We start from the raw sequence: 17,616 nt of genomic DNA on the forward strand, positions 1-17,616 counted from the left end.
GTCCATATAAGTATTCCTCAACCTGTGGGAGGCACCACCAGTCCAGAGCGTAGCCACGGAATTACATGTATAGCTCTCCGAATGAGCATATTAATTTTCTGGGTGGAGGGTACCATCATCCATAATGGATTGTGGTATAATGGTTACCAGTGGAGTAGCCATGCAAACCAGCAATTGGTTCTTGACTAAGGTCCCGAGAACTAGTGTAAAACTTATACCTACCCATAACACAATACCTATTATAAATTTCAAGTTCAGTTCGAAGTTGTTCAGTTCTTGTGCTTCTCTCGCACCGAAGACTTGTGCTTACCGTACTATGCTATCTCTCAATACATCGAGGTTCCATGAACTCCGCTTTATACAAGTTGAATGCCCTTGAATACGTTATACCAATAATCTCTTGATCGGTTCTCGAGTTTGAATCGGCACATCACGAAATTCTATTTGAAATCGAGCTGTCCGGTGTCCCATGACAAGTGACCCATTTTGTCCTTAAGAAACTGACTACTGGTGAGTGTGCTGCATAATTTTGACATTGCCAGCGAACGTGAGTCATACATCATATTTTTTTTCAATCCCTTGAGATCTCCCCAAAAAAACAGATGCGATACGTCGCTGAATTGGCAAGTTCTTATGGTCCTTTTTGTTATCTTCATCATGTTTAATGTGACCTCGTTAACGCCTACACAGTGTTTTTGTTTGGTAATAAGTAATGTGATTCTTTAGCTGGATTATTGTCGACATTGACACTGACATTTAACAATATACTAAAGTGGGAGTTGTTTTTTATCGTCTACGATCTACCCACTTATCTCCAAAGTTGAGGACTGATATATTTTTATTATTCCTACCAAAAGTATTTGAGTATGAATTATACACGTGCTTAAGTTAGTCATATTTGGGAAAAATTCATTTTAGGCGGTAAATCAATGAAGCAACAGCTGTAGGATTCATCCTCAACATCGGCCGAATTGAATCAGACAGGTGGATGGCAGAGAAGTGTGTTGCTATTTCTCTAACAAAGAGTATTTCCGCTTAGAACAGGTGCTTCATTGTTTATTCGTGGTACCGTTTGGTTTGGTTATTTTTTAGATTTAGATCGCTCCCTTCACATCTCTGAAAATTTTCGTTTCTATGTTGACGTAGGTGTGAAGAAAAATTCGAATTGGTATATTATATACATTAATTTCTTTCTTGTTTCGAAAGTAGTCACCGGATCCAAGAAACAATGACCGTTGTTACATTTATCACTCACCCACAAAGGCGTTTTCTCGATTGTAACGCCTACTGATAGAAATTTAAGAATAAAACAAATGCAAATTACAACCCGTAACTCATTCAAAACGTCATGGGAGATCACATACATCAACTACTATCCCTCAACTTTCGATATTGAATAGTATATGTTATTCAACACAAATGACGAATGTTATTCCTTTTGAATTATGCATCAAATATACAAAATTTCGAATATCAAAAAAACCTTCTTGAGCCAGGAAAAGTATCATACAATTTATCTGATATCGTTCTATTTCAATTTTTAACAAAACGATGACAATGCCCAAAAAGAATATGATTTTCATTTGGAGCTTAATTATTGAAGAATCGGTCAATAACAATGTTAAAATATTAGACTCTTGGTATATATAAATTTGTAAAAGTAATACACATTATAGAAAGGTGTATATACGTATATTTTGAAATTTTTTCATCTCTCCACATAATTGCGTATATATGAAAAGAAAAAACCCATTCTAATCCTTAGAATGGAATTTATGCCTCCCATATTTTTCGTACTACTTTCTTAACACCTTACATAATACGTTTAATAATGAGTTTTGTCTTTATTGTATCCCATAATGAATCATAAGTTATTACGTTGTGTACTATATCCGATTATAGTGTTATTAGTCAGGCCAATCTATTTGGTTCTCTACATATAACTCAAATTTATCATTAGTACTTGACACTTATAAACCTCAAAGGCAATGTAGTATTCCAAAAGGATATATGAACTGAAATGATGTGACTCAGAAATTGAATTCTTCTTAAAATAATCCACATCCGTAAGAGCTTTTCAAGCTCAGAGCTAATGAGTGAGCCTGGGTAAAGTAGTGTTAGTCGAAACTAATTAAATTGAATTGTTTTAATGATTCCCTTCTAACTCCAACCTTTTTTCAATTTGATTTAATTACTTTCAAAGAAGACCGTTTAGGGAATAATGTACTAACACCTTTTATGCCTACTCTTGACTGAAACATTTTCCTCGAAGTAGAAGACTGAGCAAGGACTCAAACTATATCATACTGGGGAAATTTGGTGGTTTTTTTGAAATGATTGGTTAAGTTTTCAGCCGAAATAAAAAATTGTGGTGCAAAAAGTATGTTTTCCATTATTGATTTCCATTGCTCTCTCTTACTTTTTTTTTAAGGTTTTGAAATTTGATTTTCGATTGAACCTTCGATAGAATAATTTTTGGAATAATATATTTCCCTAGCTGAAATTGTAATGTTGAGCCTATAAACTGAATACAAAATTGAATGAAGAACATGACTAGTCGACTGGTGATTGTACAGTGTGTTCAAATTTCGATGTTTTAGCACTACAACTTTTACCAGAGAAGATAGACAAAATCTGACACCCCATTCTCATTCTCTTTTTCTGAGAAACTGACAAGAGTAGTATTCATTTTTGGCCACATTCATTTGTTTTCGAGTTTTAAGCGAAAATTGGAAAAATGGCGATATCGAAAAACATCTATATCTCTGCTAATACTGATGATAGAGTTCTAAAATTAATACATCTTCAGGCACTTTTTTACGTAGAATCCAGTGGCGTGTCCGTATTTTTACCAGTGTTTTTAAATACGGAGCTATTTTTCCAATTTTCGTTTATAACTCGAAAAAAAAGAAGTTGGCCAAAAATGAATTCTACTCTTGTTAGTTTTTCGGAAAAAGAGAACGAGAATGGGTTATCAGATTTTGCCTATCTCCTCTGGTTTGAAAGTTTAAGTGCTAAAACATCGAAATTTGCCCCCCCCCCCTGTACATCTTAAGATAAGATACACATCGTTAAAAATGGTGAAAATTCGAGTTGTGGAGTGCCGAAATAAAAAGATAGTTTTATAACTTATTTTAGGATAACAGATAGCACATTATATCGGCAAGAAATCAATGAATTCGAAAGAAAATGTCTAGTTCCAAATTTTTGATATGTTGTTCGGATCACTCTACAAGTAGTCTTTATCCGAATTTGGAGTTTCTAAACTTCGTAACACTGGAAAAACTGTAAACTTTTTCTATTTTTTTCGGGTTCTTCACTATATCTCCTGAACCATGCATTTTTCCGTGAAACATGTTATAAATTTATCGGAAGAAGACTAAATTTTCTACAATTAAAAATCACATTATTACCAAGATACATTCCTCGAAATATTGGGAATTTTGCCAAAGAAGCAATCCCCAAAATGACTTTAAACCGGCACTGATTTGATAGAAAGATTTCAACTTATTTACACAACGCATTCCCGAGTTGAATAAGTTCCCTGTAAAAGAGGCAATCTTCAGATAGACGGCCAATTTAATCTACCAACAACAAAATCCTGATTTCCGTAGCGTCAAGTCTCACGGTTGGGCCTAATTATCACACCTCAAGCCATGGGAAAAAGGAGACCAGTTTCCGGCTGTCAGCGGAAATCGTACCTACCGTTCTAGTTAGCTGAATCTGTCCATGTCACAGCCTCTTGGACGGAAATCTATTTTTCCCAAAAACGAACCGACGTAAATGTTACGTACATGGATACAGGAGAGACGTCCGATGAATCGATCTCTCGATTGTGCAATTGAACTTATATAAAAAATGCTTGAGAATACGCAGATCATTGCATTACATGTTTGTTGTCGTCGAAATGTTTCGTAATTTGTCCAGAAAACTAGATTATTAATAAGAAATGTCAAGAATTTTCATGAGTTAATAACAAGACCTAGAAATGGGGGGGGGGGGTACTGGGGGTAATTACCCCCCTAAGATTTTCGAAATATAAAATTTCAGAAATCTCGCAAAGGCGAAGAACGAACATTTCTCCATAAATTGAACGAATAATAATAATTTTACTTTCCTTTGAAATCGACACGTCAGTAAAAAAATCGGACCCTTACGAGCTCGTCTTTGTCCGAGGATATTTTTCTTTATCTATCCGCTTTCTAGGCATCACCCCTTATTTGCCATCTGTGGTTTTTGCATTCGTCATCGGTATACACCCGTTGTTTTCGGTTTTTTGTATTATTCTCGTCACAAAATTTCAATATGTAGTTATCAAAGAACTGAACTGAGTAATTCGCATCGAAAAATTTTCTCGGCTGTGTTGTACAATTTATTGTGTTTAATTGAAATTGCAATTTATTTGTGAAGATTTGACAGATTTCTCGGATCATTTCAAGAAAAAAAGTCCTATAACATGAGATTGAATTGATTGAATTGGAACAGATATTCCAATTTGGAGTTTTCATCATGTGATCATCAGATGAAAATGACAGATTTCTCGGGTCATTTCAAGACAAAAGTCCTATAACATGAGTCCGCAAACACTTTGTTTTTGAAATACATGTGTTAAAGTTCAAGTTTTTCTCTCATAGCACCTTCCCTTCACAAGATATTCAACTTGAATTGAATATTAGTTTTCACCATGTGATATCCTAATTTTGAATGCAAATCTACAGGGTGATTTTTTTTTCGAAGGGTGCCCGCTTCTCTCCTTCAAAATTATGTTTTGTTGACCCACTGGTTATTTAGAAAAATTTTAAAAAAACTCTGGTTCAGTTCTACACTTTTTGGTTTGTTGTAATTTTGTCGTATGTGAAATCGATTTCGAGAGGTAAATTCAAACAGCAGGAAAATCCAAATTATTATAGAGAACCAAATAGCTGTGATAAATGAATTAATTATAAGTTTTGGTACTTATATTTACCAACTCTGTAGCGAATATTGATAAAGATTCGATAAATCACAGAAAAGTAGGACTACAAGAAACACCCTGTATCTCGAAAACAAAGCGTTTCCGGGCTCATGTTGATGGGCCATTTTATTTTTAAAATTATCCAAGGAATCTCTCATTTTCTTCCGTAAATCCAATTCAGAAACACCCAGTATAAGATGAGAACAATCGAATTAGTAATAAAAAAAAAATAATTTCGAGTAATTTATATAGATTATAGATATGAGTAAACAATGTCGTCAAAAATATTTTTTTCGAAAATCAATTTCTCCGTGGAGCTTGATATTGTGAACAAACCAGGGCGGGCCTGGTTTGGTCGATGAGTGGAGCACTGTAGTACTCAATCCCCTCCCAAATGGTCCGTTCAACTGTTTCCTTTCTAAAAGCAAAAGCATTCTTGAAAACGCGTTCCAAAAATATTTTGATGATTGAATTTTTCGTTGGCGTAGGTGCCAAGGTGATCATGTATACCCATAAAATTCATATTCATAGTCCGAGTGTTCTCTAAAAATGCAGTCTCCTTATTTTTTTTATCAGCAGTTGGACGTGATTTCTGATCAAATTAGATCAATATGCGAATCAATTCCTAGTTGGGAAACCAGGTGTTTTATTCTTTCAACTGTTATTATAATGAAAAAATATTCGTAAACTTGTCAACCTGCCTCGTTCCATAAGAATAAGATATATCATTAAATTCATTATTAAATATATATCAAAGAGTTGTCCTAATAAAAAATTGGATTGGTGTACAGATTTTTCAACTGAAAAGAACTTGAATCGATATCCTTTTCCTTCCATGAGTTGATCAAATTTTATTCGGTGTTTTCAAGAAAGAAAGTGTTTATGGAACGCAAAAATTGTTTTAACTTCATCCGAAGTATGGGATATCAAAGATTTTCATTAAATTTTTTCGTTCCAGGATCTTATAAAGAGCCATCGGATTTAAGCAGACCAATAGGTTATGAATACTCCAAAACTGAAAATATCTGAATTGTCAAATAAAATAAGTCAGTATCAGGAAACTTTTATATGCGTGCATATATCCAGAATGTTCTCAAATTACTGGATAAAAGAAATCAAACTTCGTAATTAACAATTAGACCTGCAACTTTGAGTCTGATGGATTTGTTTTCCAAACAAAAATTCTTTAATGCATCCTAAGCCAAACTTCTGCCATACTCGTTCAAATGTGTCTGCGGAAATTATCTACATTTTACCGTGCACATACTGGAAACCTCTTTGAACTAACTAATTTTTCAACAAAAAAAATTTTTTTCTTGAAAATTTCTGCACGCCTGTAAAGAAGAAACGAAGACCTTGCCAAAATAATAACACATGACTCACTATCCCTATTCAAAAATTTAGAGGGTTGATGGGGATGGCACAGGGTGCAACAAAAGTCCTTCAAAAATGCATCAAAATTTGGTAAAAATGAAACAAAAATTGACATGTTTCAGGATTTTGTTGCCAAATATTTTTCTTCTGAAAAAATGAATTTGTTCCAAAATTTTTACGCGCACTATATATTCTTCTCTTCCAAAAGTTCAATCAATTTCATCGCAAATAACAATGTTATTCATTTGGACTTTTCAAAAAAGTACCGACAAATTCAGAACGGAACAGGACGAACATTCGATAAATCGATATCAGTATTAAGCAATTAAACTTGTTTTGAATGCGAGTTGAATATTCATGAACAAATTAATTTATGTTTGCGGAATTGTAACGGTGTGAAAGATGCTCTTGAATATGCAGCAACAAGCAGGCTCGTTGATTCAGTCAACAAACTTTCGGTGCGGGATAGGAATGAAAAAAAAAAGCTGCAATTTATCCAAGAAGGTTTATTCTTTCCTCTCTACCTCGTGGAATATATTATCAACTGGATGAGCACTGCCAGCTTTACACAATGGCTTATTATTTTCTCGTATCTCTCAGAAAATCTGATCCCATTCAAAAAAATCTAATTAAAAATACTTTTTATGACGCGTGGGTTTTGAACCTCGGAGTTATTTGTTACGAATATTCATTATTTTATGTTGGCTTAGGTTTTTTCTTCTCATTTAATTTCATGAATTTTCGAGATTTTTTTCTTCATATCTAATGCGAATAACTCTTATTGTTGGCAAATAAAGCAAATAAATATTAATTAATTGTTCTACTTTTGTTTTAAAGACATTCCTCTCTATCAACGAAAGATATAATTTATTCTCGAAGAAACATCTTATTGAAAATAATGGACCAAAACAATGCAGAAATTGCAAAACAGTTTATGACTTTGAATATATTTCACAAAAAATATCTGAGTAAAGCTGAATGATTATGAAAGCTTTTCCATTGAGAGAAGTGAATGAAAATGAGCCTTCTGTCGAAAATTTATTATAATATTAATCGATAACTTGAAGAACCCATTCAAATGGATTTCCGGAATGTTTGGTCGCTAAGTTATCACAACTTTCCTCTATGCTAACTATACTCATTTTGCATTTTGAATATAATTTCTTGAATTGAAGATCTGTAAATTTCACATAAACAACCGAATTTGTGAAAAAGGAAATTATTTTGTACGTGAACAGATTTATGGGCAAAAATTCATGAAATCTTATCGAACAACCACCATATTTCACTGATAAGGCGCCAGCTGACTTTTTAAATTTCCCCGATCGATAGAAGTAGAAGATAAGAAATAAAAGCGATTTCTGAAAATTATTATATTATTGAGTTATTCGGTAACGTAAGTGAATAATTTGAAAAAGAGCACACGTTGAAGGTGATATGAGTTAAGATGAATACTACCTAAAATTTTATGATATGTTGTGACCGACTAAATAATGTCCAATCCTTGACTTCTAATAACAATTGCAATACATACTTCCATTTGATCTTCCTCTAGATACTAATTTCTACTACACTGATCTTAATGTGAACCAGTTCCTCGAAAATTTTCGAGGAGAAGTAGTAGGTCCAAATAAGTCAACGAATCATTCACTTTAGTTTCTACCGAATGGATATAAATCCAGTCTTCAAATTGTGGTCATCTACAATCAAAACTGTACCTGCGGTATCATGGTATGGGAACTTTACGGATCTGCTCATTTGGAAATACAGAACCGTATTCAGGATAATTATCGTATCAGTTAATTCATTGAGTTGATATTTGAGAGTTCATTCCATATGGTGGTATCGAAATGAGGAAAGCTCTGACATGAAGTCGGGTGCTTTCGAGAGCTCGTTCAAACATGCGTCAATTGCTCCCACATAACCGTAACAAGATGTATAGGTGGTTTCAAAGGACGCAATTTACGTTAAAAAACATTGGCACATTATACTTTAAAATGCGGAAAATAAAAGTATAAATCTGAATATCAACGATTCTGTGACAGTTTCAAAAAAATTATTTGATCGAGTTTCGATAATATAGCTATAATAATTATTCTTATCGCTTGGTAATTGAAAAATGTCATTTTGAAGTTTGTATCTATGTAGAAGAGAAACCATATCACATCTAATAATCTCAAAAAAAGATTATTCACTTATTCTATTTTAGCATATCATTTTATATAACATTAAGAAAATACAAATGCAGATAGTATTTTATTACTATACTGAAATAATCTTCACAAAAATATATGTGAAATTGGAATCACATTTGAATCTCCTGTTGCAAGATGGAACCACTTTTTTCTTATTTCTTCTTCTTAGCTACAATTTTTCTGCAAAAGTTATTAATTGAGTTGTTGTATTGTTTTTTGTACTTCTGTGATAAAGTACTTCACGATGCTTTTTTTAGAATTCATGTTTCCTTAATTTCCAAAACACGTCTACACACATACCGTGACGTCATGAAGGCATTCACCATAGTCTGACAAAGAAATATCAACATTTTGGATGAAGTGAATCTACCGACTATGTACATCTAACAGCTAGAAAGATCTGCTGGTCTACTATAGTCCATTCAAATATAACACTGACCAATATAAACAAAATGAAAAGCATAGGACAATTCTTATTGGTCAAACTGTTATGAATCCTATGTCTCGTTCGTCCCTAACAAACAGTAACAAGCTAAAAAAAATGGTGATTCGTTAGTTACTCATTAACATTGAAATATTTTTCAGTTGGCCAATGTTCATGAGTGAAAAATTAACCGAAACTGTCAAGAAATATATTCCGCTCATTCTGAAGCAGATTCCTTCTGACGAAATATTCCGAATACGTCTCTGGCCTGAATTCTCACGAGAGAAATATTATACTGCACACCCTACGAACTAATACAAATTGTAATGAGATAATTATAGTGTAAAGCCAGGTAGATTTTTGGTAACGATCATTTATGCCCTGATGGTTGCTCATATTCAACCAAAAAGAAATAAGCTTGTATAGCAGACATTCCTTTAAGTAGAGGTGTTACCGATTTCGAGATGATGGATCTCACCACCCATCATGCGAAAGCACTAATCATCATTTGAAATCGCGATTAAAACAATGGCAGCTTCATCAGCGAAATTATCGCTTTCAAAAAAGTCGAGAATAATACCATACTTGGCGTCAGGAGCTTTTGAGCGCCTATTGCGTCCTTAAAAAACCCAGAACTTTATAGAGAGTGTTTAGTAAGGATGTCAAAAATTCAAGAGGTGAATCCTTGACAAAGACCATACACTGAGGTCTATGGTCCCATAAATTATTTTTGGAATTATATGAAAAGAAAGAATAATCAGCATTTTTTTAAAGATGTAACTCAAAAAGAATACCAAATCCAAAGAACTGAGACTAATGGACAGTTAAAAAATCATTTCTGCCGTTACTGAAATTTTCTCAATTCATTTGCTTAATTATTATTAAACTGAAGATATGATCATCATTCACTACAAAACTATCAGCTCCTGGAAAAAAAAATCCATTTTCACTTACAAATTACGTTCAAAATGTGAAAGGGGTTGTCAATTTGCACCTCATATAATTTAAGAAACAAATCATAAAAATAGTGAAACGTTGGTCTTTATCAGTAGTGACGATCTGTATCTGTAACTGATATATACAGGGTGATTCACCGCGATGGCCTATTGGACGTTTATGGAAAACTTATAATATAATTTTGTGCTGAAAATTTGCATGTTGCGTTTTGAGACGATGTTCTTTCTCCCTAAAATATTTTCAGATCTCTACAACTTCCGGTTAAATCGGAATCATACTACTACTTCCTCATTTCAAATGCACACCCAGTTAATTATTGCAGCATTGGATAGCTTCTTTGATGACAATTACAGCAATACCTTGGGTAAAAACCCAAGGCTTCTTGAGTTAATGGGATTCTTAGAAAAAAATGGTGGCGATGGGAACTCACATTTTTTCGAATATTTCTGCAGAAAAAATGTTTATCGAAAAAACCTTTTTTATTTTCGATTCTGCAAATACGTAGTACTATAAGACTGTTTGCAGTTTGGATCAGAAATGTACAGGGTGTTTATAAGAAGATCATGAACTTGAACAACTCAAATTTATCAAAACTTAAGATTCTCAACCAATATTTTTATTATTTCAGTCGATTCTACCTACAAAAATAGTGGGTATTACTCGAGCGAACCCTCTACCTAAAATGAATACTTTAAGAGTTATCGAGGAAGAACATTAAATGAAGAAAAACCGCAATTCCTTACTGTGTGGAGTAGTCTGTGACTTCCGGAAAACGATGTTTACATAACTACATTTTACATTTCATGAATTAGTCAAAGACTACTTCACAAGTTATAAATTGCGATTTTTCTTCATTTCATCCTCGATAACTCTCAGAGTATTCATTTCAGTTATAGGGTTTGCTTAAGTAACTCACACTCTTTTCATACGTAGAATCGACTGAAATAATGAAAATATAGGTTTTAATTTGAAAATCTTGAATTTTGATGAATTTGAGTTGTCCAAGTTCATGATTTTCTTATGAACACCCTGTACATTTTTCGTCCAAACCGCGAACAGGTTCAGAATACGTATGATATTTGATGAATCGAAAATGATAAAGGATTTCGAATCGACCTTCTACTGCAGCTATGCGATAATATACTGGGTGTGCCATTTGGAATAAGGAAGTAGTAGTATCCTAGCTGTATAACTGGAAGTTTAGAGATCTGAAAATATTTAGGGAGAAAGATCATTGTCTCAAACCACAACATGCAATATTGTGATCAGTTTTCCATAAACTCCTAATAGGTCATCGCGGTGAATCACCCTGTATTTCACCAGAAAACTATCAGCTTTGGAAAAAAAATCATATATGGTTTGATCACTCCGAAACTGCATAAGATAAAATCATGAAATTTAAAATGTGTATAAGGCTACCATATTTCAAGGAATATTTTTCCATAAAGTTCTACCCTTAATTTTAGGAGGATTGAAAAATGTTTAATATTAAATACACAATTCCGAACGAATGTCTACCCAACATATACATCATAAGAGTTCAGCGAAATGAAGGAAATATGTAATAATTTTGATACGCTACCTTGCTCAGACGTCTGGCTTTTTGTTATGCGTCTTCAGTGGCAGAATCGTAATCTTAAAACACTGGCTTAAAGGTACACATGCAAGTATCGTAAATATTAATCTACCATAAAACTAGCCGAAGGTCATCTTTTCAACCGAGCAGACTTTATTCCTGTAAGATTGTCGAGGTTTTTACACTTTCTAATAATCTAATTGGATTTTAGCATAATTAGGCAATGCACTAACAACTGATAGAACTCCTATTCATACCGTATGACAAAAAAAGGGAACATATTTTCGGAAAGAAGAATCATTAAACTGAAAACATGTGATGATGTAATGATAGGTACTGAATATTTTGAAAGCAGTCGTTCCCTGAACGATTATCTGTATCATTTCATCACGAAATTTAATGCTGATCATCAGAACCAGAGAAAATTCAAGAAGAAGATCGAAAATAATCACCTTATTTTTCCGTTATCACAAAACCGACTGAGTTAAGATTTCTAATTTAGATAAATAATAAGATTTTCAAGAGTCGTGCCAAATTTCAAGCGGAACCATAGATAAATTCATGCAGAATATTGAAAAAATTATGAAAGCACTGACGTGAAGGAGCAAGAGTAAGATGTCTAAAACCATGGTGTCTTCAAATTTTGAATGCAATGACATTCGACCAAATTGAAAATATTAGTTTTAGTTCGTGGCGGCGCCGCAATAACATACTTGTCATTTCGAACTTTTTCTGTTGATTTTGATTGGATACATTAATTAAAACCCGATACTGACCAATCAAAAGCGATGTGTAACCGAGTATGATCGTGCAAAGTCGTGAAACAAAACACGAAACGTTTACTGGAATGAATTCAAATATTTGAAATAGAGAGAGAGAGAGAGTTTATTGGTATTTCAATTACAAGAATTGCTTCCATAGATCATAACTATAATGAAAGATATACATATATAGGTACATAATGGCACAAAACTCATAAATAATAAATAACAAGAATCTTAATTTGTTGATAGCGCTACCTACAGTTGACATAACTAAGCTCAACTAATATTCTCAAAATTGGCAAAACAAAACCTAATCAGTCCACACACCTGGTTTGTAGACATCTTAGTTCAGAGTATCGTTCATTGCGACTTGGAAGACACATATATATTTATATGAAGTAGTGTGGTCTCCAAAGGCAATATTTGATCATGACTGAACAAGCACCCGAAAGCTTCTCGTCAGTACCCAATTTTCCTCATTTTTACCCAAGTTTTGAAAATTTCGGAAATAAAAACTAAAATTCATTCAGATAGCCGCAAACGATGTTGAATATTAACTCAAAATATTTTCAGGTTGTGGGACAATCCATGGAGTGTTTTTGCACCAGACCCAGGACGATTTGTTGTAAAATATTACTTTTGGATGGGCAAGAATTTTTTCAAGAAGTGCAGGTGAGTTATCGAATGAACATAAGAGTCCAATATCTAACGGTATAACTATGAGACGTGTCTGAAGTACGCCACTGAACATATACAGTTCCGTCTATACAATATCCAATTGGTATGATTGAAATATCCTTCGAAAAATTTATGTTGTTATTCTTAGTCTTATCGCAAACCTCCAATAGTCATGTATTGTTAATGACAAAGAAATCATTGTTCATAACATTCCACCTTATGTTCGTGTAACAACGGCATACTCCCTGCATACCAAATACCTCCAATCGACTCATCGCATACGTGTTGTCATTCAAAAAAAAAATGGACAAAACAATGCCAGAAACATAATTATACACCTTGCTGAATTTTTAAGATAAAACAAGTTGTTACCTTTGTTTAATTCACTTCGATAATACATGAAAATTTGTTAGAAAACTTTGTTGCTAAAATGATTTGATCGAGAATCTGTTCCATGCGTTAAATCAAAGAATCATATTCAAAAATAGTTATTTATAATACAAGTGCAGAAGGCATTGATATTCTTCCACGAGTTCAAAATTCAAAAACGAGCCACGAAGTGGCGAGTTTTGGAATGAACGAGTGGTAGAATGAGCCTTCTGTACGAGTATTATACATTATTTTCTCTAATTAATTGCATTTTCATTGAAATTAATGAAATATTTCCATAAATATAATTTAGTGATTTTTGCATTGAAAAATGTTGGTTGGTAGAACTGATTTCTTTAAGGCAATTTGATGAATTGACAGATAAAGCCGTAGCGGAAAGTTCGGAGTACCAACATATAATAATGAAATATAACCATGAAAACTGTGCGTTTCTGATATATTCTCGCACGATTTTGTTCTACAAGATGTGGAAGAATGAACGGAATAAGCACAGAATTAGAGAAAATAATTTTTGATCGCAAGTTCCTACCCAAAAAAAATTGAGTCCTGAGTTAGTGAAAATTTCATTCAGAAACGAGTTTAAAAATGTTGCATAATATTTATTTTGGAGTCGAACCATGTACGAAGGGAAATGAATACCCATACCAAATTTCATTGAAATTTATAAAGAATTAATAATATAATAATAATAAAGTTCATTTAGCACTTGGCTAGTATGAAAATAGAAAATTAATATAACAATAACATAATTTTTTATTTACATTTCTCTCAAGTGGCTATACAATTTTTTACAGAATGTACTCAAAAGTCAAAGATAGTAATAATAATAATAGAGTTTATTCAGAATATTACATAAATAAACTCTTTAATTCTGTAGAGTTTAGTTTCAAATATTAACTGTGTTAGTGCAGTCTTAATTTCTTCTGGGAGACTTTTGTACAAACACCCTCAACACAACTTCTTTGAAGAAGTCCTTGTTATCACTGTGCAGATATTGAAATTATTTCCTCACAGAATATTGTAGTCATGAAAATTCCCCCTTCTTTCTAAGAAATCTTTCAGATATCGTGTTACAAGATCATGCTCTATCTCGTAAGTTAAGGCTTTTACAAAGATATGCGGACACATACATAGACAGAAGACACGAAATTAAAGTTGTTCAAGATGGTCTAAAATGCATTTTTCCGGACGAGATTTGTAAATGATAGAAACTTTTCAGAACCTATACCAATAAATACATAAAATGATGAATATCATTTAATTCAAGCCTCAAGGATTGTAATTGGTAATAAATATATATTCAGAAATATCAATTCTGCTTACTGTCTTGTCTACTAAACTTAATACAGATTGCTCCATCTCAGACGAGCCACCCTGTATATTTCTTATCCCATAGTGATTGGAGAAATTTCCCAAAACACGTCAAATGATTTTGTTTAGGGACATCTTTTGACGTATAATTGAGGCTTGAACGAGCAACCCCCAAGGGTTGAGTGATACTTTTTTTGAAAGGTCTTGGAAGTTTCTTTCCAACGGTGTATGAAAAACGTAATTTTGATGAACTGTTGTTTTTGCCAAAAACCCTCTGGACTTCTACATGTGGGGACATCATAAATCTAAGATTTTTGTGACCTGAAAATTTGTTGAACTGAGCCAACGAATTGTCAATGAGTGTCGTCAAATTCCTCCAATTATGCTGAACCATGTAAGAGATTGATTTCAGTCAATATTGTATTATTGTATGGAAGTCAATGGAGAACATTTGATTTGAAAACGCATATTTAATTTTTTTCATTATAATTTATAAACATCACAAAACAATTCAATTTTTTGAGAATGTGATTTTTTTAAGATTTGTAAAGAAGGGCTTAATATGAATGAATTTATACATTGTAAAAAATACCAAAATATTCAAGGTGGATCGTTTGAGCTAAAAAAATATATTTGGCGAAAACGGTTCATCAAAATTACGTTTTTCATACACCGATGTATGAAACCGAGGTTTCCAAGACCTTTCAAATGAAGTATCACTCGACCCCTCTTTTCTACTCAATTTTGAGGAGTTCAAGCGTCCTCTCTTTGGGGTTGCTCGTTCAAGCCTCAAATATACGTCGAAAGATGTCTCCCAAACAAAATCAGTCTAAGATGGAACATCCTGTATATTTCTTCAGAAGACTATGTATGTAACTACAACCTTGGTGGATTTGGTTTTTCATAACACATAAAGTGTTCAGCTACTTATATCTTATATTTTATTGAGTTGGTAAATAACTAGTTTCGCTACATTGTAGCTTCTTCGTGTAGAAATTCTCAGCCAACTTCGATTATTGAATCAATTCTGAAGGATGTATCAATAGACTGTAATATTCAGTTATATGTCGTTCTCTATAGTATTCTAATTGAATAAAAAATAGACATTTGGAAGAGAAATGAGTATGGAATAACATGGATTCACTTCTTTGCTTTTATATATAAAGATTACCCTCGTTGGTGTAGTGTCTATTTTCGACCTCTAATTCTTCGCTGGTCTGGTGCTTAATTTTATAAAAATGAAGAAAGCATTGACGTGAAATCCAAAGGTTTTGAGCGCTCGTCCTTCATTTGCCGATTGTAACCTTGATGACCACCAAATAGTGGTGAGCTCTCTAAGGGTGATGCTATTGGCCAATGAATGACGGGCGCTCAAAAGCTCCTAAGTTTAATTTCCTTATTTCGATATCAACATAGATGAATGATGATGAGACCTATGAATGTGAATACAGGAAATTTTCGACAGGTTTCTAGGTCCACGATTTATTCACAAAACCAACCTTTTGGAAAAAATGCCAACTAGTTTCGACTTTATTTTAAAATCTTCATCAGGGCTCTGAAATGGTAAAACAAAACTACAATTATTTCAGATGTTCGAAAGTTACAAGTGAGGAAAAGTGTTCGGAAAATTGTGAGAATTTTCAACTCACATTTTCACCTTTCTGGTTTCGTTGTCATAAATTTCGCTGTCATGAGTTAAAATAGTGGAGAGAATATTTATTGCTCGCATCTAAATCTTTGAAAAGACTGATGTGATGTTATTAAATTATCAACTTAGATATTTCTGATGATTATGGCAATATACACACTTGGGTTGAACAACAAACTTCTATTTATTTTTGATTTTTCCAATTAAATTATAATAGACTCCCTCAACATTCTCAATCCTTTAAAGAACAAAAAGGAAAATAACACGACACTAGCGGAGCATGTAAGAAGTCTTCTTCATTCCTTCAATTTCGATCATGGCTCAGTAGGAATGTTGGGTATGCAAACAAATTTGAAAAAAACAGTTATTAGACGATATGATATCCATACACGACAATACAGGATACAGGACGAAAATTCCATAAAGAAAAGAAACGATATAGAAAAGTTAAATACCGCTCATTATTATTTTATTGGAAAAATCAAGAATAAATAGAAGTTTGTTGTCCAGCCCAAGTGTGTATACTGCCATAATCATCCGCGCATACTCCAGAAACATCTAATAATTTTATAACATCACATCAGTCTTTTCAAAGATTTAGATGCGAGCAGTAATTATTCTCTCCAATATTTCAACTTATGACAGCGAAATTATGACAACGGAACCACAAAAGGTGAAAATGTAAGTTGAAAATTCTCACAATTTTCGAACCCTTTTCCTCACTCGTATATTTCTGTGTGTACGTATTTTAAAAATAAGCTTTCAAAAATAAGGTTTCAATAGAATGTTTCGAACATCTGAAATTATTGTAATTTTGTTTTATCATTTCAGAGCCCTGATGAAGATTTTATAATAATGTCGAAACTAGTTGGCATTTTTTCCAAAAATTTGATTTTGTGAATGAATCATGTATCAACATAGATATTGATGTCCAAATTGAGATTTATTTTGTCGGATGAAATGAAAGTTTCTGCCCTTGATATTAACTCTATTTCCGCGTTTTCTCCTATTTCCTATTATTCCAATGAATACTTCAAAATGACAGAAATATCTAAAATTAATGAATCATATCTCTATGGCATGTTGAGACAAATATTGAAAACTGACAGAAAAACTATATAGAATGAGTCTTTGACTTGTGAATATATTTCTACCGAAGATTTCTGAGGTCAAAAGAAAAACACTTTTTTTCCTTATCATTTTTTCCGGTTGAAAAGAGGCAGGCTGTTGAAAATCAATAAAAAAATGAATGATTCGATAAACCGAACGTGCCAACTTTCTGTTCAGATTATCCATACATTACTCTACTTTAAAATGACAGAACCTAACCAATTCTCATTAAAAA

General features: G+C 33.0%; 1 protein-coding gene across 5 annotated transcripts in view; it reads left to right on the plus strand.

Moving 5' to 3' along the window:
- The first annotated feature begins 173 nt into the window (after positions 1-173).
- Positions 174-17,616, plus strand: part of LOC123686002 (band 4.1-like protein 4) — a 29,801-nt gene continuing 12,358 nt past the window's right edge. For 3 of the 5 annotated variants that reach the window (XM_045625909.1, XM_045625905.1, XM_045625908.1), the window contains exons 1-2: positions 175-510; positions 12,818-12,916. In XM_045625909.1, the coding sequence (XP_045481865.1) occupies positions 12,833-12,916 (84 nt within the window). In that variant the 5' untranslated portion in view covers positions 175-510; positions 12,818-12,832. Of the gene's footprint in view, positions 548-12,817; positions 12,917-17,616 lie in introns of all 5 variants that reach the window. The other 2 variants (XM_045625906.1, XM_045625910.1) reach the window with 2 other exon arrangements.

Source organism: Harmonia axyridis, chromosome X, assembly GCF_914767665.1.
Source record: "Harmonia axyridis chromosome X, icHarAxyr1.1, whole genome shotgun sequence".
Taxonomy (NCBI): domain Eukaryota; kingdom Metazoa; phylum Arthropoda; class Insecta; order Coleoptera; family Coccinellidae; genus Harmonia; species Harmonia axyridis.